The sequence below is a fragment of the Branchiostoma lanceolatum genome, chromosome 7, assembly GCF_035083965.1.
Source record: "Branchiostoma lanceolatum isolate klBraLanc5 chromosome 7, klBraLanc5.hap2, whole genome shotgun sequence".
NCBI lineage: Eukaryota > Metazoa > Chordata > Leptocardii > Amphioxiformes > Branchiostomatidae > Branchiostoma > Branchiostoma lanceolatum.
The window spans coordinates 16,144,148-16,169,034 of record NC_089728.1 but is presented as its reverse complement, the minus strand read 5'-3'; the positions used below and the strand labels follow the sequence as shown (position 1 = coordinate 16,169,034).

At 42.4% G+C, this 24,887-nt stretch overlaps 1 protein-coding gene across 1 annotated transcript; it reads left to right on the top strand.

The window, feature by feature from the left end:
* The first annotated feature begins 12 nt into the window (after nt 1-12).
* Nucleotides 13-9,117, top strand: LOC136438400 (uncharacterized). Its single transcript, XM_066433171.1, has 7 exons — nt 13-219; nt 2,049-2,157; nt 2,801-3,023; nt 3,674-4,024; nt 6,345-6,553; nt 7,283-7,505; nt 8,446-9,117. The coding sequence occupies exons 1-7, from the start codon at nt 192-194 to the stop codon at nt 8,809-8,811; spliced, it is 1,509 nt and encodes a 502-aa protein (XP_066289268.1). The 5' UTR covers nt 13-191; the 3' UTR covers nt 8,812-9,117.
* The last annotated feature ends 15,770 nt before the right edge of the window (nt 9,118-24,887 follow it).

Here is a 24,887-nt window from a genome sequence, read left to right as displayed (position 1 = left end):
TGTTTGCGGAATGTGCTGTGTCATAGCGAAGCAACCTGCACAACAGGTGGATTTGCGAAGGTTCTAGCCGAAGTTTTTGTTGCTTCGTCATCGTGAAAAGTCACAGTGCCTCCCTTTATAAGCGAGTGAGCGACTGACTTTCTTACTTCACATTCCTAAGACGCCGTAAAGGACCACTAGCTGCTCCCACCATGCCGACACAGAAGGCTTACAAAACAGGTAGGTAGCGTATTTAGTCAAGATATGGTATACCTGTTGCTTTGTTCGCTCCGCATACCCGGTAAAACGTCTTTAGGCATGACACACCAGTTTTGTTAATGGGTGGGCCGACTACTCTCTCTTCACAGCCAGGGGCTGAATTGCGAGGGGCGCATAATTGGCGGGGATAGATCGCAAGGGTCTCGAGCGGCTGCCATTCGGCGCTAACTTAGGCGACTTTTCTATAAGTGCGGTGGGTTCTTTAATTAACGTGCTCAAGGTGTGGCTCTTCTCAATCACGGGACCTCAATTTAACGTCCTATCCCAGGGACGTCCCTAACCGAAGCCAAGTACTCATTTTCACCTGAGTGAAGTGAGGAAAGTCGTGTTAAGTACCTTTCCTAAGGGCACAACGTCAACGGGACAAATCAGGGAACCCGGGTTCGAACTCCGTACCTCTGGGTTCTGGGGCCAAACGCCCTGCCACTACGCCACCACAGTTCTGTATAGCAGGTACAATTGCGTATCCGTAAGACCAGACTGTGATGTTTTGATCCACTCACATCGGGATGGACCCTACCCCTGAGTTCTTTAATGTGCTTGACGTGTGGCTCTCTTCTAACACGTGACCTCTGGCTTTACGTCCAATCCGAGGGACGTCCCTAACCGAAGCTACGGAAAAAGAGGTTTTTTTTTCTGAATATGTAAGTCAAAGGTCAACGTTTATAAAGTGCGGTCAAACGTATGTAAAGTGACGACTCAAGAGACTTTAAAAATAAAGTGGTCACTATAAAGAGGAAGCTAGCAGCTGGTTACATCAATTGGCAGTCTAACGGACCAAGAAGTGATCACAATGGCCAAGTGGTCCATGATAACATACAGGGGTGGTCGCTGGCAAGAGCCGTGACCGTACCTAAAAAGTGCAAGTCATTCTGTTTTCAATGTTATTTGCTTGAGGTAAACACACGACACGGTTACACATTGACAAGTGATTGACCCAGAACCCAGAGCTGAGGTCACATGACTTGACCCATTGACGGGCGTTATGCCCTTTTTTGGGAAAGGCACAATTTTCCTCACTTCACTCAGGTGAAAATGATAGGACGTTAAATGAAGGTCCTGTGTTTGAGGAGAGAGCCACACCTGAGAACGTAAAAGAACCCACCACACTTATCGAAAAGAGTAGGGGTTTTTCCCGGTGAGAGTGGAACAAAAAGCATATGTCCGGATATGCAGTTTGTACTCTTGGTGTTAACATTACGCATTGAGGTGGTTTACTGGGTGATGCAATACAAACACAAAAGAACAAAACAAACAAAATCAAGCTCGCTCCTAAAGCTTCGCTAAAAACATTTGTCGTACGTAACGTTACGTGACACGTTGGCGACCTCGATGCAACAGGGCGATCAACGAATTTCATCGGTAAAAAATGAAAATGTACACGCTTGGTGTGTTTTGTTGTCTTGTTATTCATACTTGTACATTTTGCATGGTATTCCCATTATTTATTCAAGGGTAACACAAATCCAATATGTAGGTCGCAGCAAGGCCGCTAACGTCCAGCGATCGCGAAATACCCGCAAAAGCCCTCACTGGACCCGGAGCACATTGACGGCCTCGCTGCGTTCGGAATTTGATTTGTGTTACCATTGACGTTGAAATGGGAATATCATACAAAGCGTATGACTAAAAGGACAACAAAACACACAAGGCGTAAAAAGATTTTTTTTTATCGATGAAATTCGTTGAGCGCTCTGTCAAATAACCGGTCGCAGCGAGGTCGCCAACAGGTCTTATCGGGACTTATACTTAGTTATAGTCTTTACTCAATATGAACTCTCGATGTACAGGTTCAACTGCCCCCGAACCCCCGGCGCCGGGTGTGCTCCGTCTCATCAGCATGAGGTTCTGTCCGTTCGCTCACAGAACAAGGCTGGTTTTGGCTGCCAAGGGGATCGAGTAAGTCTGCTTGATATCAAGCTCTGTACTTTTCACTGTAGTCAATGTAAGATATCATTACAGATACTGAAGATGGATTGACGTTTAGACGTCTTGTTTACCATGGGATAGAGCCACGCAAAAGCTACCAGCACTGCATGCAGTGTCCAGCCGTGCAATCTAAAAACATACAGAAGCAGACAAAAGTGATGGTTAGCGCCTACTTTTATGGGGGAAATAATCCGAATCTACAAGTGGAAAATACTGCAAATATTCATAAAAATGTTGGGAATATTAATATTCTCACAGTGAAAGAATCTTATAGCTGTTTGAATATTGTTCTAAATGAAGAGATCTTAATGGCTTTGTGTAGGCAATTTCAAAATGTTTCCAACATATATACATTAATTCAAACATGTTCATTTTTTTAGAACTATTGTGACGTAAAATTCTTTTAAAAAGTTCAAAGTTATTATGACTATCATCTAAAAAAATTTGCGAGAACTCGGAATTGACTCTAACATGTGCATACAATGTCTTTTCAACACTGCATATTCGACCTTCTTCATAAGCACTGACCCACTCATCTCTGACACGTGACCTTTCGCAATCGTGACGTCACTTGTGGTAAATACGGTACCATATTCATTCCTTACCTATATAGTTACGAGACCGTCAACGTCTGCACCAAGAACAAGCCCGAGTGGTTCTTCGCCATCAACCCCCTGGCCAAAGTGCCCACCCTGCAACATGACGGCAAAGTCGTGTACGAGTCCCTGGTGTGTAACGAGTACCTGGACCGGGTCTTCCCGGGCAGGAAGCTGTTACCGGAGGAGCCTCTGGAGAAAGCACGGATCGGGATGCTGCAGGCCATCTGGGACGCCAAGGTCAGTTCAATGCAAGAATCACATTCGCCGTTTGCAGTCACGTGACTATGACGTAATCTTAGCGTCCGCCATGTTGGTTGGTTACGCCAATGCAGCACAATGCACGAATCACATGCGCTGTTTGCAGTCACGTGACTATGGCGTAATCTTAGCGTCCACCATGTTGGTTGCTTACGCCAAGGTCAGCACAATGTACGAATCACATTCGCTGTTTGCCGTCACGTGACAATGACGTAATCTTAGCATCCGCCATGTTGGTTGGTAATGCTATGGTCACATTTCCAAACCGGCGCCCGGCCGGGCAATTTGCGGTAACGAAAGGTATCAAATGAAAGGCAACAAATTATAGAAACATAAAATGATAGTTATGGTGATAGTTTGTGTATATTCATTGATGTACACTTTTATCTTCGTTTCTGCAAACAACCTGGTCGGGACCTGGTTTTAAATGTGACCATAGCACTATACTGTGCATGCGAGACATATGTTTATGAACAGCTGATTTTTCTCAACATCTCAACATGGGTGCATCATGCTATACTTTCTTTACACCCTTATCAAGAGTCTTTGGGTTACAAAAAAACTGTCGTCTTTTGTGAACTGAATACTTTTCATAACTTTTATTTATTGATTTTTTTCTTTTCGACTAGATAATGCCTAATTATATGAAGACCAAACGCACGGAGGGAAAGGAACGACAAGACGCTTTCAGGGCCTTTAAGGAAGGACTGGCTTTTCTTGAGAAGAGCCTGACCGACAGCGGCAAGCTTTTCTTCGGCGGTGACCAGCCTGGTTTCCTTGACTACAGCGTCTGGCCTTTTGTCGAACGCTTTGAGACGACCCTCCACGGTGATTTGAAGCTACCACAAGTTGAGTTCCCCAAAGTTCTCGCGTGGAAGGCTGCCATGTTTGAACGTCCAGAAGTAAAGGCGTGTATGTTTGATACAGCTACGTATACATCCGTGTCTGCAGACTACGACCCAGACTTCGGGCTTGGCGCATAAACAGAAACTATGGGACCGTTAGCGATCTATGTTGAAGGTGTAAAGTTAGAAATCATTTGCAAACATTATGTCTCAAGAAAAATATGTACTTCCGTAAGTACTAGTAATCCGCTATGTAGACATAAGGAAATGTGTATTCAATGCACTTTTCAATCTATTAGAAGGATGGTCCCTTATGATAATGAAGATCTTGATAATAAAACATGGTCACAACGCTTGTATTTGTATGCATACTAAATTTACTAGGCTGAAACGCAGATCATTGGTGTAGAGGTACAACGGATAAGAGTGTAGCTTTGGGCCTTCGTACTTTCAAAAGTAATGGCTTGAACAAAATATACTTAATGATAATCTTCCACTTATAATCATCCACTGTTTTTTCCTGTAGTGTATTTACATGTCCTCTTATCAATTGACATTTTTGTACCTGCCCTTTTCTATTTCTGGCGAATTAGCCTTTACACTCATATTGCATAAAGTTGATCTTAGCTTAAAATCTGAACAAACAAACAAACAAACAAACAAATAAACAAACAAACTTGGATTTAAGTTTTTTAGCTGATAAGTTGTACATGTGAATTGAGATTACATGTCTGTTAATCTTTGTCTTAGCAATACACATACATGTGCGTTATTAGTATCTAAACTTCAATTGTCACCTTGCTATGGATGAATGAGTTGCCACTTTTGTCTAGTATTTCTTTCACGTGATACAACCAGTTTTTCTAACTGCTATCTAACAGTACTTGTAAAGGGTGTGGTATGTACAGATGTCTAGCTGTCTTAGCCCCAATCAATGCTAATCTCCCCTAGCTGAAAGCAGGGAATCTGCGAAGCTCAGCTTTACTTGCCATGCTACTGGCGTTTCTGTGAACACCCAGAAAATATAATTTTTTTTTTCAAAAACGGCGGTGGAGTAATGCCAGCAAGTTGCCCTGTAATATGTGTGTTTTATTAACCGCCACAGTGCGTATAAAATCATGGAGAGAGTTGACCACTTAGAATGTTTGTAAGAATTTGTTTTCAAACACAAAAGACACGGCGAATCAATATGAGGACTGCGAGGAAATCATGCATTCCTACTTATTCTACTCTGGGTAAACAGACAACATTACCCGCTAGGGCGTTGACCGTACGAAAAGTAAACAGCCTCCGTATTTGGGCTGGTTAGCAAATGCATTAAGTAATCATTAACCAGCTTGTCGGACACAAACCCGTGCCATACAAGTGGTTACACCGCTATCACGCCATCTTGGGCCAACAGCTGACCGCACCATGTCGTCCGAAAATGCCTTCAAAACAGGTCGGTATCGATGCTTTAGTTGCGTAGTAGTAGATCTGCTGATCGATAGTTGAGGGTATATGGAAGAATGTAACGAGGATGACTGCACAGGAAATATGCATGTGTTGTTTGAATGGGTGGTCGGAAGTGATCGAATGGGTCGTGTTTCACGACAGTACCAATTAATGTTCCGACAGTTGCACGGACCGGGTTGACGTGTGTAGTTCTAAGTAGTGACATCATGGGACGTTAACCTTGACTTAAAAGTTGAAATTTGTTCATAAGTAGGCACGAAACCAGCGCCGTGTGTGCTTCCAGGGGTTTGGGGTTCAGAGGCCGTGACCTCTAGGTCACTCATAGTTTACGGAGGTCTTATGACGACAAACAGTTCTCGGTGCTTGTACTGGGAAAGGGGGAGGGGGGCACATAGACTAGAGAGAGAGAGAGAGAGAAACGTAACGCAGAGACAGAGAGAGAGACACATGGAGACTCAGAGAGTGAGTGAGTGAGTGAGTGAGTGAGAGAGATAGAGAGAGAACGTCAAAACATCTACATCGTTTGGTTGGCATCAATAGGTTGACATATATCTAATTCAGCAGCTATATTCTCTTATATCACGATATGATCTATGTACAATTGCAAGTGTGTACTCCAGGTAGAATGGTGTTTCTTATGTGACACTATTGAAGAATTTGATAAAACAAATAAACATACAAACAAAAGTGCATGCGTACTAAACTAGACGATAACTATATGCATGAAGTGATATACAGTAGTGGTATTGTTTGGAACAAAAAATAACAATTCAAGATGGTTGGACATGTTATGTTTTCGATGAGTGTGTGTGTGTGTGTGTGTGTGTGCGTGTGCGTGTGTGTGTGTGTGTGTGTGTGTGTGTGTGCTCGCGCACGTGTCTCTGTGTGTGTATGTGCGTGTGTGTGTATCATGTGTGTGTTTGTTTGTCCTGGTGTGTCTACGTAGAATATTGACAGAAGGTAGCCAGACTGTCCGACAGGATAGCTTTGCCACTGGCAGGTTGGCTGGGTCCGGGTCGAAAGTTCATTCCGCTGGCTGGCAGGCAAATGTATTGACACCAAATATGTCACTACTACATCTTCGATTTCTTCTTGTTTAGGTTCTGCTGCTCCGGACCCCCCCGCACCGGGTGTACTCCGCCTGATCAGCATGAGGTTCTGCCCGTACGCCCACAGGACCATTCTCGCTCTAACAGCCAAGGGAATCGAGTAAGTCTTTACTTTCCTTAATTAAGATATACAAGAGAGGAGAAGTAATAATATTGTCCTTTTGGTTGTTTCGTCTCTGGCCAATCAGTTTGTTTTGTTTTGCCTCCAATGGTTCAATTTCCTTCGAATTCACTTTAACCGTTTAGGATGATAACACTATAATAGACACGACGTTTCATATCTAATACACACCTGCAACATTGAGGTGGAAGTTTCCAAGTATGTAGGCAATGCATGCCTTAATTTGAATTTAGAAAGGTAAGAATAGACTCTCAATGGTAGTTGATGTATTCACGTTTTGTTGGTATGGCCCATCGGGGACGAGAAACAAAAAAAGAAGACATCATTCAACTTCAAACAATACGTCTGTCCATGTATGTTATTCTTCATTGTAAGCAAGAAAATAAAAGGTAATCAAAGGCATTGTCAAACAGCTGTGATATACTACATGTATTGGTCTTTATTGCAATATGCAAAAATCGTATTTATAACAGCTGAAATAGTGTGCATAAATCAATATACTAGTGGCTTTTTATGCCCAAAGCAGAAGACTTCTTCCATGCTATGTACAAAGACTGTTCCCGCAAGGTGTTTTTTAAAAAAAAATGAAAAATTCCCTATGGAATGCATTGGAATTTTTAGAATATCTGGAATTCAATCGCAGTACTATTCTAACGACTCCGCCCACGAGGCGTCGCCAAATGTAACAGTTCAAATAATTTGCTCCAGGTACGAGACCGTCAATGTCTGTACGGTCAACAAGCCCGAGTGGTTCTTCGCCATCAACCCCCTGGCCAAGGTGCCCACCCTGCAACATGACGGCAAAGTCGTGTACGAGTCCCTGGTGTGTAACGAGTACCTGGACCGGGTCTTCCCGGGCAGGAAGCTGTTACCGGAGGAGCCTCTGGAGAAAGCACGGATCGGGATGCTGCAGGCCATCTGGGACGCCAAGGTCAGTTCAACGCACGAATCTGTTTGCAGTCATGTGACTATGACGTAATCTTAGCGTCCGCCATGTTGGATGGCTACACTGTGCATGGGAGAGAAAATTTGTTTCTCTTCCATGCTGGGACGCCAAGGTCAGTTCCCAAAGACGTTACTTAGTAACGTCTGTACATGAAAATTTATAATCTGAAGACACACCCTTTTCATCAGGTTGGTGAGTCACTAAATAAAAAGACTCTTTGTACACAACAAAGAGTTGTATTCACACCGACGTTATGTGCATATCACACTCATTTACGTTTAGGACCGCATTGTAAACACCAAATTAAGAATCTTGTTTATGACTGTAACTTATAATTATCAAGTTCCCACAACAAAATTTGATAAGCAACTTACAAAAACATATTTCTGATATCTGACATCAGAGTTATCGATTATAAAATTCTGAGAGGACAGAAACATAGCCTGACGAATCGCGCTCCTAGTGGCCAGTCGGTCCTGTAACCGGGGGTCAGTAACCTCCGGCCGAAAGCTTGTGTAAATACAGGCTAACAGAAACACAAATGAAATGATGGAGTCGACTTCCTTTGGTTTTTGATAGATACCAATTCTATAGTTTGGATCCAACTATATTGCAAAATGAAAAAAGAAATGTATAAAGCAGTTTTCTTTATCAAATGCAGTTTGCACGGACGTTGAAGAACGTAGTTTCAGGCAACATGAGACAACAAGTAGTATCGCTACCACCTACTTTTGTTGTTCAGTCGTTACCAGCTGCCTTGGCTGACCCAGTGTAATGAATTGTCTCAGTCTCAATAAATACAAAAACAAATTCTTAATGAAATGATCTACGAGACGTTTGGAAGTGATCCCTATATCTTATCCAATTAAGTATTAATGTGTTTGTGAAATTACTGATTATAGCGATTTTCTTGCCCTTGCGACAGATTTCCCCAAACTTCTACAAGATTGCTAACAAAGATCAAGAAGGACGTGAGGACATCATCAAGGTCTTCAAAGAAGGGATGTCCTTCCTAGAAAAGGAAGTCACGAGCAAGTCTTTCTTTGGAGGCGACGAGCCTGGATTCCTCGACTACAGCTTCTGGCCGTGGTTCGAGCGCATGCCTGTGCTGGAGGTGGCCAGTGGGTTCAAGCTGGAGGAAGCGGAGTTCCCTAAGCTCTTCGCCTGGCAGGCAGCGATGCACGACCGCCCGGAAGTGAAGGAGCACGCCAAAGACACGCCGATACATCTCCAGTATCTGATGAGCCGCAAGCAAGGCAACCCCGACCCCGATGCTGGACTTCAGGCCTAAACCGCTGTGTCCTTGCGCAGTACAAAAACAGGACGTTTTGCTGCAGTACCAAGGTCACACACCAGGGGCCTAAAATCGTCTACCCAAGAACTACTCACAACTCAAAAATATCATTACAACTCATCCAGAGTTTATTGAGCTATGCTAACCACAAAATGCGGAAACACCCACAGACACACAGACAGACAGACAGATCTAAAACTTTACCTCCATGTTTCATGGCGGTTATCAATCAAGCAACTGGGTAAATTCTCTCAAAGCCAAGTCAGACGTTTCAGATCTACTATCTTCCAGGGGTGACTGAGAGAGAGGAAAAGATAGATGTTATAGGCAAACGCTTTGAGTCTTGAAGAATTTATCCAGTCGCTTGATTTGTTTCGTACTACGTAATGTTCTACCTGCGTGTCTAAAGCCCCGGGTACACAACAAAGCCGGACATGGCTCTCGCACACCAGTCAACCAAGTTTGGTGGCGGGATGTCGGGAGCAGTATGACCAGTTTTCGATTAACAGTCAAATTTGACGTCATTGGCTTGGCTTCGCTAGCGAGGCCAAGCAGTCTGACCAGTTTTCGATTAACAGTCAAATTTGACTCCCAAATATACCTTGGCCACTACTGACGTACTCCCAACCACCAGCCAACCCGTTCCAAATTTCAAAACATTCGGCTGGCGCAGCTGAACACCAGCCGACCGCGCCGAACACCAGCCAACCACATCCGGCCTACCTGCCGAACCACTCCCAACCATAGACTAGTTGGGGGAAGGTCGGGAGACCATGTTCGGCTATGTGTAACCCGGGCTTAACCATCATCGACGCACTACGTCCTCGAACTTCCATATAAACAACCCGAGATGAAATAGAGATGAAGAAGACAATGTCAATGAGACCGTAATGATAAAAGAGACAAAGAAAGATAAAAAGAAAACTGAAACGTCAGAACAGTATGCTAGCAGGAAAAAAATCAATAAAACAAGTTTTACACCGGCACACTCTGGCATTTAATGACTTCTGCATTATTGATACAACTAATACAATCGCTTGTGGGAACTAGAGTTGCAATACAGTAAACATTCGCATGGTGGCGCAACTTAAGTTAAGCCCATGTGACACATTCAGGACCTTCCAACGACGTCCAGACCTAGGTTGGCGCTGGGTTCGCCTGATCTCATCCTAAATGACCTTGCTCACGACTGTCCCCCAACTTTTGTCTGGAGAAGGTCGGGAGGCCATGGTTGGCTATGTGTGACAGGGGATATAACTAGCGAACATTTGAAAGGCCACCACGATCTATTTAGTACACAAGACATACCAAGCAGGGCTGTCTCCAGGTTGAAATTTATTTCCGTCCCCCCCATTTGTTGGTGGAGGGGGGTCTAGGGCCGTAGGGGGCATGCTGCCCCCGGAAATTTTGGAAATTCAAACCCTCTGAAACGCTATTTCATGCATCAAAACCTAGCACGTAATTTCTAACCGCACTTGCACCTAAAGGTTAAAGTTCTTCTCTATCCGGACCAGCGATACGTACACGTTGGCGACCTCGCTGCGTCCGAGATTCAATTTGAGTTGACTTAACATGGGAATATCATGCAAAACTTACAAGTATGACTTAAAAGACAAAAAATCACACAAAGCGTAAAAAATCGTTTTTTAACATGAAATTCGGTGTCAAATCATTCGGTCGCAGCGAGGTCGCCAACGTGTCGCGGGTCCAGTGAGATGGGGGCTTTACTGACTACTACTATCGTCAAAAGTTCAATAGCTTTGGAGGCTCCAAGTCTCTGTGAACCCGGTCCAAGAGTAAATTTTGATCTAGACGAAGGCTCTGAATGGTGATAGCGGCAAATACCTTATTCTTTTCTGTTTCTTTCATAACATCGGCAATCTTTCGCGGAAGGTAAAATAATGTTTAATCCATCATATCAGGCGACAGTATAACAAATTTGGTATGCAAAATCCAACTAAAAGCCCTTCTAGGCTTTGTCCATAGTCCGTTTCCACAGTGTTTTCTTGACAGAGGCTGAATAGTGATTAGAATGGTAAGAGTTATCTAAATAATATCCCGTGTGTTTAAATAAGCATTTATCATTGGGAGATACGTATACAGCCTGGACAAAAGCAGACTTCAATATTATACTTTGTCGATATTTCGTTAGGCCAGCGGGCAAAATTTTGCTTTTATAGATCCCAGATTGTCATGGTCAAAATTTAGCGTTCCCGTTTCTATTTCTACACCTATTTCATTCATTTCATTGCCACGTGTTCTGATTATTTTCTATCCACTGACGGTATAACTAACTGTGTGTTTGAAGCAGACTAATGTTTCAACCTTTTGATTTACATATCATGGGAACTACGAAGGCCTGAAGCTAGACTCTCCGCTGTTTCCGCAGACCCTCGTGGTTAAGGATCGGAGGGGCTGGGTCACGCGCAGAGGCTGTACTGGCATCTCCGTATAGTACAGCCGTTCCTCCGTTCATAAGATATAAATGAAAAGGTTGAAACACGATTTGACTTTCAACGCGATTTGGCTTTAAACTAGATTACTTTCGTCTTCCTGTTCATCAGATACCGTTTCAAACTCAGGAAATCAGTGAACCACCAGTATACATTCACGAAAGAGAGGCAGGGCTTAAAGACGAAAAGCGACATCCATGCTAGGTATCCACACCTGTTAAAAAAAAGAGAAAATAACATCTTAATGAAACATTTATAAATACAGGTTTTATGAAATAAATGACGTTACATCTGGTATCTATGTTTTTTGTTCTTATGTTAAGATGTTTCTGTCCTTAGCTGTCAATGTTCACCGTGTGCAAAAGGAATAAAGCTGACCGTATCAAGGTCTTTGTTCTTTTGTCGTGTTTGCGCTTTGACTCTTCCGAGCACGCATGCGCGGCAACATGAATTGTGGGTAATATGTCAAAGTTGATGGCCTCTGGCTTGTAAGCAGATCTCGTCTCGACCATTGTCTAGATTTGCATAATAATGCTCAGACGGGTTTTGTTCACGTTCAAGGGGCATTTACCTTTGGCATATTACCCACAATTCCTGTCGCCGCGCATGCGTCCTCGGAAGTGTGAAGGAGCTTGTCGTGCGTACCTTTTCACCTCATCCATCCGGGCCAGCATTAAGGGCACAAGGTTGTACCAGTAGCTAGGGAGGACGAGAAACCGGATGCATAGATTCAAGGTCAGTGATCCTACCCAGAAAGGCAGGTACCCCGGTGCATCACGGGAAACACCCAGCGTCTTCATTATGATCCTGAAATGAGAGAGGGGTGCGCGTTATGGTGTTTATTACCTTTACCGAGGTTACGCTTTAGGTAGCTTTTGTATGCATTATGTATGTATTTATGATCATGTATGTAGGTGATTGAATAGCAGAACTCGAGGAGTTCTGGATAGATTGTTATGAAATTTAATCTGTGGTTAGGCCATACCCTATCGATGACATTAATAGAACTGAATGAATGAATGACTGGGTTATTAAAATAACGTTTAACATAGCAGCTAAAAGCTGAATTGCGTACCCTGTACAATTGCCATATCACATAAAAACACAAGGAAAATACTACCGACCTCTTGACATACATTATAATGACATTCAATATAATTTGTTGCATGGGACAGGTTGGGACATGTGATCTCACCTGAACCTGGTAGGTGGCGCTGTTAGGTCCATCCTCTGATGAAACGTCACAATGTACGGGTCCACACCGTACACCTAGAGAGAACAATCGTGAGAAATCAGACATACGTTTACATGAATAACAGAGTTCTTTGTACACTTCCAAGTCTCCATTTTATCTAGCCGGGGTTTCACCGTGTATCACCTTCCTCGGTGCAAATCTGACTTGTTCTTCTTCGCACTGCAGCTAGGTGTCGCTGCTGCAGTGTGAAGAAGGAGGTCCCAAGCGGGTTTATATATACCCGGTTTATGACCGGAGGAGTTGGAACAGCGACACCTAGCTGCAGTGCAAAGTAGAACCGATCAGTATTGTTCTGAGGAAGCAACAGTGAAAACGTTGACCGTTAAAACACTTCATTGCGTACAAAGAACACGACAATTTGTTATCCAGTGGCTTACCTATCCGCCATGAAACTATTCATCCATCTTTACTTATTTTACTGTATTTCATTTATTTTTCTATTCTTTTTATTTTCTTTATAATTTTATTTTATTTCTTTATTTCATTTTATTCTATTTCATTCAATTTCATTTATTTATTTTTTATGATTTTTATTTTATTTTATTTTATCTTATTTTATTTTTTTCTTATTTTTCAATTTTTCTTTAAATTGCAACACAACACAACACTACACAGGTCACACAAGCAGCTATTTATTATTAACGGATAGACGTACACCTAGCAGCTGCGTGCTTGGTCTAGTGATGGTAGGCGACGATCATCATCATCATATTTGTTAACCCCAGATGACCCCGCGAGGGCAAAGTAGGGGGGGAGGAGGTCCCAGGCTAAGGCGGGCAGGCCTCCCAGCCTGGCGCGGTATGACTCAACGGTGGGAGCCGTAACAGCCGCGCCAGGCAGGGCGTTCCACTCGAGGATTGTGCGGGGGAAGAATGAGTGTTTGTAAGAGTCTGTCCGGGCGTTAAGTGGTTGAAATTTGAGCGTGTGACTCCCCCGGGTGCGCCCCTGAGCTAGTTGCAGTAGTCTATCTGTGTTAGTATTTATGTTGGCATCGATAGAGGCACTTACAAGCGAAATAAGCTCTCCTAAAGCCGCTATGGCGTGGTGCAAAGCCATCGCAAAGGTCAGTGCTGTACGGGGCCCGGTCACACTGACGCTGATCATCACGTCTGCAACAACATATGGGAAACAGTTTTCTAATCACAGACTTTCTAATCAAAGTTCAGCCTCAACATACGTGGGCACAAGAAAAAGCTGTGAAAGAAGCATGGGAACAAAGCTTCAAATCCAGACCTTTTCCACTGCGGGTTAAAAGTTTCGATGTTTAGTGGGTATTACCTGATTTACCTATTACGCTAGTGCTATAGCCTGATGTGATGTATCAAACAATATTTTACCTGCCAAAAGATATCCCAGGTCGAAGGCAGACGTATGCCGCACTATACTCACATCCTTGCTGAAAAAACAACAACAACAGAATCAATCGACACAAATCTTCCTCTAGGGCTTACAAACTCTATATGGTATGTCTGCGTATACACTAATAGTAGAATTCCTTAGCACGTAACCAAACCATCGCAGTCGTCTTATAAGAATGTAGCATGGATTTGCCACCCTCTTAGTTTCAATGACCCCTAACAACATAACCAAATCATTAAGTGTGCGAAAAGTAGACAGTACGCTGCAGCACTGGCAATGTATATTGTAACGTTGGGTAACATAAATTCGCGGGGTACTTAAATTCGGGATTTTTCGAAAACGGGGTATTTAGGGATATGTGCTAGATACAACATAAGTAATACCGCTAGAAATGCAAACCTGACAGACTTACGTATTCAGAACACTGTCTGAAAAGCTTCGATAAGCATGCATTATAAGGCGACGAGATCAAAAACTCTCCGTCCCTTATTAGAACAGTCTGAGGGCTTCGTGGGAGAATAACACAACATGGTTGTCGGCTGGTTTATAAGAAAAATGTCACATCCGCTTCCTGCTAAACACAATTATTTACAAGACAACTTATTACAATCTCTTTTGCTAACCTGCAACTGGATTCTAAGTGTGATCAATCATCAAAACTCCTCTCTGTTGCTACAACCTACGGCACGTGTATTTTCCCGCCGCCATATTGTTAACCAGAATCCTGTTGTCAAGCAGACGACAAAGGTTTGTGAGGAACACTTTTTTGTCTAAATGCTGCGTGTGATAGTGGACTGAGGAAGATATTTTCCTCAAAGTTTGCTCCTAACACAACAAGGAACACATGGACATAGTAGTATTACCATTGCTACGGCATCCAGCTAACTTCCCATGAATAATGTAACGTTAAACGTTGCCCGATGATGACGATGGGCCGACTTTGAGTGAAGTTCTACCGACTCAACACACGGGTTGTTCCCGAACTGGCCTGATGTGTGCGGTACGGCCGTTTTTTCGTGTATTTTTTTTTACTTGGACACGTCTATATCCATAGCACTCTCCTCAAGCCAAGGATGGAACGAATAGCTGATGTATAAAATGTGATTAGCGGTAAGATATTCAAGACGAATCTTCCCTCCCGAATTAATGTGCCCCCCTGTCCGACAGCACTGTCATTGTGCGTGCGGCGGACGGTAGTTTCAAGTTGAAATATTATGGTGTTAGCACGACTAGAGACAAAATCTACCATATATATGATTAGTGCAAAGATAGTACATGATACTGACAGAATTATAGAAAAAAAGGATGGTTTATTGTTCTGCTAGATTGATTTCAGTCAACCATAATCGGAAAAATCCCGAATTTATGTTACCCAACGTTATATATGGGGCTTGATTTGAAAATTATCTGAGCATTCTATTTTAGTGCATTAACCCTATCTAGACCGGGGGGGGGCTAAAAGTGCTCGGGCCAACTTTGACGTCCCATAGCTGCTGAACGACGTATGATAGGACTACCAAACTTGGTAACTTTTCCTAGAATCTAGTTGGCAACAATTTTATAGTAATTATATAAGTTTATGATTTTTGTGTTGCCATGGCAACGAGTTACTGACAGGCATATTTTACAAAATTCACTAATTTCGGTTTAAACAATGAGGTTTCAAGGCTTTCTTGCTCTTACCACATTTTCTTTCCTACATTATTAAGATCCTATGTTATCTTATGTTACTTTCATGATTAGATATTCAAAAATTATGCTAATTTGATGACCTCATCGGCCAAAATCCAAGATGGCGGACAACATAATTAGTTTAGGTGTTAACAGGCTTTTCCCCTTCAAATTCGTCCATACTTGCTATGTTTTCAATAAAAAAACATTAAAATCAACGTTTCTAGCCTATTTCAATTGTGTTTTGGGGTCTAGTAGCAAAAATTGTATTTCTAAAAAATTCAAGATCGCCTATCCAAGATGGCGGATCCCAGGGGATGGCTGAAGACATATGACGTCATTATATGACGCCATTTTGACGTCAGCGCAGTTACCATTGGCAACAGAGGTCTTATCAGACTTCATTATCAAAGAAATACCCTTTTTTTGTTAAATCATCGGTTAATAGAATGGTCCCCCCCGGTCCAGGAACTCTTAAAAAAAGCCCGGTCTAGATAGCTTAAATAGGGACTGCATTTTTGCTACACCTCACGGGTGTTGTATAAGGGTTTTCATGCTTCCGAGCACGCATGAGCGGCGACAGGAATAGTGGGTTAAATGTCAAAGGTGAAGGACTCTGAGACGTAAGCAAATCAGAAACGTCTGGACATTGTTATGCAACTCGAGACAATGGTCGAGACGAGAACCGTTTACAAGCCAGGAGCCTTCACCTTTGACATATTACCCACAATTCCTGTCGCCGCGCATGCGTACTCGAAAGTGTTGAAGAGCTTATTGATATAAACTGCTTCACCACCTCACCTTTGACCTGAATATTACATTTTCGGGGATAAAATAGGGACTTTCTAAAGATTCCGATATGTTTATCCATGTTTTTAACAAATTTTCTGTTTCTTGAAATATCGACAACCGTTACGTAATCAATTTCAATAAGTGATATGTATATACCTCATTAGGTCTAGAGAAAGGCCCCCGAAGAAAATGACGTAACAGGCAAGCATGCTGACTATTCCCGAGGACAATCCGACCGCCGCACTGAAAATGTAACGACATCACTGTTACAACTTTCTGAACATATTACATACTGCTGTTTGTCCGCTCTCCCCACCCAGCGCACAAAAAAACGGGCATATATTATGATAAAAAATATCACAATCATCCCCACTAACCTCTACTTGGAGAGTACATATGTGGACAGATCAATTTGATCCACCCACACCGAAAAGGACCCCTACTCTTTTCGATAAGCCAAGGAGGTTATATAACCTCCTTGGATAAGCGTGGTGGGTTCTTTTACGTACTCGGGGTGTGGCTCTCCTCAAACACAGATAAATACTGTTATCATTAAATAGATAGATCGAGTAGATAGCGTGCTTACTGATATCGAACTTGGGCCATCTTGTTTTTGTCCAAATTGCAGAACCGCGGTGAAACTCGTGAGAACAGTGGCCCGGAGAAGTAGAACGCCACGGCAAACACCGCGCTTCCGCTTGCAAAGGCCACGAGATGTGTCCACAACAACGGAGGAGTTGCCATCATGTTGCAAACAGCACTCATGTTTAGGGCCACGACGCTGATCTAGAACTAGAAGAAGGCTTAGGGTATGGACAGTTTTGGTTTACCTTAGACGGATAGCGCTGTCCCCGACTAAAATGATAGAGCATGGTCCGGTCCCACACTAGCCTGGTCCCAGTCTCTAGGGGTAGTTTCTGTCAGCCTGTCTATAAAGCTGCCATATAGAATTTCACAGCCTTTCTACTTTAGCTGCCATAGAGAGTTCCGCCGCCACCTTTGAACTAATTTAATCCAAGGCCGTAAACACAACCCGAGCGGACTAAGCTGTCTGGGCGGGCGGGGATCACTCCCAGCGGCGTAGAGATATCGGGGAGCCCCCGATGGTATGGTTTCCAGGCTAGTCCCACACGTGTTTGTTTTTGGATTACAGCCTCCAAATTAACAGAATTATTTGGCTTCTAAGTGGGTGTGATTCCACGGGGATTAGCTTTTTGTTGTTCTTTGCCGCTCAAACACAGTATAGTGCCGACAATGATGGTGCAAACACCATATCTGTTTAGAAGACTATTTCGGAAGGGGGCCTGTATTAATCAAATACTCGTGTAGAAAGAAAGCAAATGTAAATGTAAGGCATAGCTGGAGAACTTTGTATAGGGGAGGGACCAGCTAATAGAGTTGCGCAGAAGAGTGCACGCTGCATACCATTTATTATTTTGCTAAAAATAATTTTTTTTCCTGGTCAAATGTTGGTCAGAATTGTCCAGTTTTCTGCTAGGGAGGACAGCTATGTCATGTTTTGACCTCGGATTGACCTCTGAACCCTTCTCTTATGGTTGGACTGATATATTGGGAGGGGGGGGGGTGAAATCCTGGTCTCATTTGAAACTTCTGTCTGTAGCTCGTTAAAATGCTGGAGTTGAACTCCTGCTTTTCTTACCTAAAGCAACCTGACAAATCCAGCTTTGCAGGGGTGGTAAAGATTTGAGGTTTGAAATGTAGATACATGTGTTTCTAAGTGATTGTTTTTGACGGCTTATCCATGTGTTGCATAGGAAAGTCCATTTAGCGGTCCCTCCCATATAAAGGCGTTTCATCGAAGACTTGCTGCTTCAGAAAACTGCAGTTCACTTTAAAATGTCGAGATGGCGCAAGAAACACGTCGTTGAAAAGAATCCTGCCCCACCCCCACCCCCACCACTTGTCGATAACTCTGTATACGCATTAATTGTGTTGATTAATTGAGTTGAAATTATTGATATCAAACGCAGTAAACATATTTATTGATTACTTCATACTTTGCAAACTTCCGCGTCATATATATGTGACTGTTCACTTGATAAGTTTTGTGTGTGAAATATTGCGTCTGGTTTAAATCGCTATGTTTTCAAAATCCTTTGATACACAGTCGCCAATTTCATCCCACGAAAGACCAGAAAATCCATAGCATATAGATTTATAGATCCAATCCAACTATATAAAACAGGTTCGAAGTAAATACTACAGCGTTTAGTTCATCCTTGACGAATGCGAGGCTCAAATCACTAAGACTTAGGACTAGAAACTGCTAGAAAATTGGGGAAAGCAGAAATACGACAACGGGAGGGTACTAGTATTTGTACGTTGGCCAATTTTGTCTGCAATAATTGCACACACTTAATCTATCTTCGTTAAAAACAACAAAGAACGGATTGCGGAGCGTAAGATATCAGGTGGACCCCGGATGGACTCAGCGGGGAATATCCCCAATTTACCTTTACCCTGATTCCGTAGGTTTGTAAAGATTAGTCAGCGACAAAGTATTGTCTCCTTCTGCCCATTCACACTTGTAAAGCCCCCCTCTCACTGGACCCGCGGCACGCTGGCGGCGTCGCTACGTCCTAAATTGGATTTGTGTTACCCTTGACTTTATAATGGGAATATCATTCACAACTTATAAGTATGACCAAGAAGACAACAAAACACACAAAGCTTAAAAAGATTCGTTTTTTGTCGATGAAATTCGTTGAGTGCTTTGTCAATTCGATCGGCCGTAGTGACGCCACCAGCGTGCCGCGGGTCCAGTGAGAGGGGGGCTTAAGTATATTCAAGTCCGTGTGAGTTATAGGCTATAACTCACACGGACTTATAGGTATTACATTCGATTTAGGTTAAGTTAGCGGGAAGAAGTTGTGTATACTTGCAGCCTGGTTTTTGAACCGCAAAAGCTTGAAAACATAACGATTTAAACAAGATATAATATTTCACACACAAAAATTACCAACATATTCACCTTTGGATAAGATAAACCTAGCTGACAAATGCATCGAAGAAGACATTTATGTAGAGAATTGTCTCAATATGGAATCAGCTCTCAGTAGAATTGCTGGCCACCCCTTCTGTTCAAACTTTTAAAACTAGACTCTGAAAATACTCACAAGTATGAATGGTCCCCAAAGTCCGCATGTGTTGCGTATTAACATGTTTTTGGTTTAGTTTAAGTTTGTAGCAGAATTATTAATTTCTAGTATTTTTTTGGTTCGATAAACAGGCTGCACAACTGTAGGTCAAAGTGAAAAACAACTTCTTCCCCTCAAACCTTAATTGAACCAAAGAAATATATGCACTTCAATATATACGCACAAGTGTGACAGGGGCTTAAGGTTAAGTTAGCGGGAAGAACTTATTTTGTACTTGCGGCCTGGGTATTGAACCGAAAAAAATACTTCTTCGGCCGCAAACTTTACTTCAACTAAAAAAAAAAAAAGATAATACGCAACCGATACGAACTTGAATATACACACAACTATGAACGGGCACTTAAGCCCCCTCTCACTGGACCCGCGGCACGATGGCGGCGTCGCTGCGGCAGATCGAATTGACAAAGCACTCAACGAATTTCATCGACAAAAACCGAATCTTTTTAAGCTTTGTGCGTTTTGTTGTCTTTTTGGTCATACTTGTAAGTTTTGAATGATATTCCCATTATAAAGTCAAGGGAAACACAAATCCAGTTTAGGACGCAGCGACGCCGCCAGCGTGCCGCGGGTCCAGTGAGAGGGGAGCTTTTATATACAGTTATGGCAAACGTCAGGCGATCAGAAACACACTTGTGCGTGCGACTATTCTGCGCATGCGCTGAGACGTACGCACGCAGCCGGACGCGCTGTCACCCACGTGCTGGTTTCTGCGAAGCCGAGGTCGGGAGTTCGAAACTCAAACGTACCAATGTATCAATTTTCACTGTAACACAAAAACAGATGTACGTCAGGAAGGTTTGGGATTTCGTCTCTCGGGAGCCAATTAGTAAATAAACAAACTGCAAAGGTTTCCAAATGTTACCCTCACCCCATGCTAACTCTCCTGGCCCATTATTCGCATCATTTGTGCTAAATTCTACCATCCATAACCTCAAGGGAAGGCCTGTTAGAGGCTAGGGGGCCTTCTCATTAAGACAAACGTCACGTTTCTTCAAAATAATCGGTCGCTTCCTTGACCTTACAAACCATGGTATGATTCTATTTTCTTTGTCCAGTTTACATTTCCGTGGTCAATTTGCCAAGAGCCATCAAGTTAACAGTGAAACTGAAAACATGTGGTTAAGACAATGTGTGTGTTACAAGAAGCGATACAGGAAAGGAAAGTCACAGAAGGCGGCAAATCCTGGAACAACGCACAAAATGCATGTAAACAGGAGTTCGAAGATCTCCGTCAAATACTTAGAGCTTTTCGTATGACCAGGAAATAACCGGAAGTTCTGCTGCAGTACCAAGGTCACACACTGGATGGCCCAAAATTGATGTTGGCCTACGTCTTACCAACACCACCTCCTTGCCAACACATACCAATTTACCAGATATCACCGCAATCCATCCAGAGGTTCTCAAGTTATGCTGCATGAGCACAAAATGCCCGAAACATCGACACACAAGCACTCACGCACATAAGGCTATAAGCACACACACACACACACACACACACACACACACACACACACACACACACACACACACACACACACACAGTGTCACATGCACACACAGTGTCACATGCACACACACACCAAAAATAATAGTCATTTTTTAATGGAATTTTCGTGGGCAAATAAAGCCGGCATAAAAGGAGCTCACTATCTCCTTGAATCGCGGATGAAAGCTGAATAAGGCAGCTAAGGAGGCAGTGAGTACGCCATCACCGTGTAAGAACCCGAAAAGACGTACATAGACCATAGCAAAGACTGCAATTTGGTTTTCAGATCAAAGTACACACAAGATGGATTAAATGAGCTTTGCAGTCGAACGTTATCCATTGAGACAGTTAAATCAATGTTAGTAAGTAGACAAGGACGATAGGAGACGGTCTTCCATGCTTTCATCCGTCCCTAATGTTGTCTGTAATTTTCTTTGATGATATCCGTAGTGTATCACATGCACGTTATCCGAAAACAGTGATGTGATAGTTCAAAGTCAAGGGCCAGTTCTATCACAACTTCAAAGTCTTTACCGAACACATGAGCGCACTTTGCATAAACATTAGACTCATAAATTGATTTGAGATAAGATCTGGGGATCGAGAGACTCTTGAATGTAAAAGAAAAATGCATGCACGGAATCTACAGTTTAATGAGTAACAATACTGTAAATGCAGAAATGTTCGCGGGGATTCAATTTCGCGGTAGGGAGAAAATGGAGTGCTCGCAGTGAATTTGAAACAGCAGTAGCGCTATGTACAGTCACACAGTGAACGGTTTTAAGTTCGCAGTAAAGAGTTCACAGTGAAAACCGCGAACATAAAACCACCGCAAACATGTCTGCATTTATAGTATATTCATTGGACGATTGACGGTTGGTGATACTTGCTGTGTGGGATGTCAAGACAAAAAGCAATTAGATTTGACGTGGTTCAAGCATACATAGCAAAACAGAATTCTGCAATTCTTTACATCAAAGGTCAGCCGTTTCAGACATACGTACTTAGGTACGCTACACCGCACGACATTTCCTTCCCTTTCCTTTTGTCCTCAGATTACACATTCACATGTTGCACAATGTGTTTTTGATGAGCAGCTGCTTGGTAATTTCTTACCATTCACTGTCTGACATTTTCTCGTTGTCTCCGTGACTCTAGTGACGTCAGTACTGAAATCATAGCGAGTGTCAAAACTCGTCATCGAGGACATCATCGGATGCAAACTGGGAAAGCATGCGGATCACATTATGCCACTTGTTCCTGTCCTCCATTAGCTTTCCTAACTATATGTTTCATTTCCCCCAGCCACACTTGAATATTACATTACACCAGGTGCCTGTTATAAGTAGAGTGGCTATTTATCATTCAAAAATCAACCCACTGTATCTTTCTTATTTATGTTCAAATTAAAGTTGAATTTCATTTTTCTTCACCTTACATGTTTTCGCTTATTAATAGCTTAATTTGGAATTAAGCTGCCATTTCTGTATAGAGGTAATATTATCATTTAATACATAACTTTCTACGCCATCAGTTACGATATTGTTATTATTTGTTACCATTTACTATCATTATCATTCTATGAGTTGTTAGCATATTGTTATCATTTGTTATCATTTATCATGATTACTATTTTATAACTTTTAAGATTTATGTTATTATTTGTTAATCAAGATGGAAGAATACCTTGAACAAGCCATCATGCCTTTTTTCTTCCCCTGCATGTGTACTATTTGTTTGTTTGTTTGTTAATATAATAAGTAAATTGATGTTAACATGCATCTGCAACTAAATAAAACGTAAAATAAGATAAAATAAAATGAAATGAAATGAAATAACATGACATGACATGACATGACATGACATGACATGGCATGGAATGGAATGGAATGAAATGGAATTGAATGAAATGAAAAATGAAATCAAAATCAAACTCGACTGCCTTGGTTCCGTTTTCCTTGTTTGGCTCCCATAGGATGCACGTATAGTGCACAGCAAGCTCGATTCTCATTTGCCCGATTCTATCAGTTAGTCTATTAGTAAGGAGGTCGCCATAGATTTCTATGTTGCTCTTAAGGCCCCCATTCCACTAGATGACAATAGCTTTGGGATCTCGCTGCGATATAAGATGGATTTGTGTAACCCTTGACTTCATCATTAGAGTATTGTGCAAAATCTAAAAGTATGACTAAAAACACAACAAAATGTACAAATTTAAAAAGATTATTTTTTCATCTATGATATTTGTTGAACGCTCTGTCAAATCGCTCGGTCGCAGGGTGGTCGCAACGTGGGCACCGCCTTATTTGAACGGGGTTGTTAGGTCCTCCCACTATATATTCAGAGACCTCCTGGTGGGCATTCTGGTAAACAACCCACCCGGTATCCTCTCGTTCTGCACAATTACAGTCCAAGTCTCAGATCCGTGCAACAGCACACACTGGAGGACTGTTGAAAGAAAGTAGTCGCTGGAGTTTGTCATTAAGAACCGTTTGCTATCAGGAAATTACTTCAGGAGATAGAGAAACAAACTGCCAATGGCCGGCATGGTTTGTTTGATGTTTGATTAGATGGTTGCCGATCGTCTGACTGCTTCCAATAGCCAACAATTTAGCCCATATTTATCATTCTCTGCAGTCCTACATGATTGTGATAGATCGTTATTTGCCCATCTTTGATGCGGTTGAACTGTGTCCGTTAGCATGTAAGAGCAAATCTATGGTCGAGAATTGACTTGTTTTTGATTTCGACAAAATGAACACGAGAAATTTCCTTCCCCTTCGAGTGTCTTGAGTGTAGTTGTAGAAGTGACACTAGTGTGGTAGGCTGGTAGCCTTGGCTGAAGTTGTAGCAGTGACCATAGTGTGGTAGCATTGACTGTAGTTGTAGAAGTGACAATAGTGTGGTAGCCTTGAGTGAGTAGTTGTAGAAGTGACACTTGTATGGTAGCCTTGGCTGAAGCTGTAGAAGTGACACTAGAGTGGTAGCCTTGGGTGCGTTGTTGTAGAAATGACACTTGAATGGTAGCCTTGGCTGAAGCTGTAGAAGTGACCATAGTGTGGTAGCTTGAATGTAGTTGTAGATGTGACAATTGTGTGGTAGCCTTGAGTGCTCAGTTGTAGAAGTGACACTAGTGCATTGACTGTAGTTGTAGAAGGGACCTAATGCCACAGTGGTTACTAGTTGTAGACATGACACCACAATAGTGTGGTAGCCTTGAGCGGTGATACTATTAGGCTACCACATCAGTGTCACTTTGCGAACTTCTTGAATGCTAAAGTTGTTGGCTATGATACCATATTTTATACGTTGCTTTGATTCTCGCTACAACGTTTATGGTCACCTTGAAAACTCAGTGCTTTTGCGCTCTTGCAATGGGTTTGAAGTTTGCATAGGATGCCATCCATAAAATTTACATGCTGTGGCCTTATGCAGTACTTATCCACTGTTCAGTCAAAACATGGTACATTTGCATGTTAAAGGATCTCTATGGGCGACGTGTAAAAGGACATGTTAAGCACATTAAAGTGATGATCTACTATTACAAAGGAGGTCCAGCGGATCAAACAGTCTTTCGGTAAATGTGTGTCAAAGTATTGCTGTGGGGGAAAATCTCCTTGCGGTGTCCATCTTTTACTTTTGTTAGTTTTGACTCATCTGTCTCGGCTTTTGTGAAAATCAAATTACATAACTTTCTACGGTTAGAAAGAGATATCTATTGGCCTCTTATCTATCAATTGAGGTCTCTTTCTTTACTTCTATTTCATAGTCAGTCTCTTTTCAGCTCGGGGCAATCGACAAACAGCTTCACAAGCCTGTAACTGGACCTTACATTGGGAACGGTCGGGTCATTTTGATCCAGATCCACTTAAAAG

Coding starts and splice junctions, on each gene's coding strand:
- LOC136438400 (XM_066433171.1), top strand. CDS start 192: ATGCCGACACAGAAGGCTTACAAAACAG. Junction 6,554..7,282: donor CTAACAGCCAAGGGAATCGA/GTAAGTCTTTAC, acceptor AATTTGCTCCAG/GTACGAGACCGTCAATGTCT. Junction 7,506..8,445: donor AGGCCATCTGGGACGCCAAG/GTCAGTTCAACG, acceptor CCCTTGCGACAG/ATTTCCCCAAACTTCTACAA.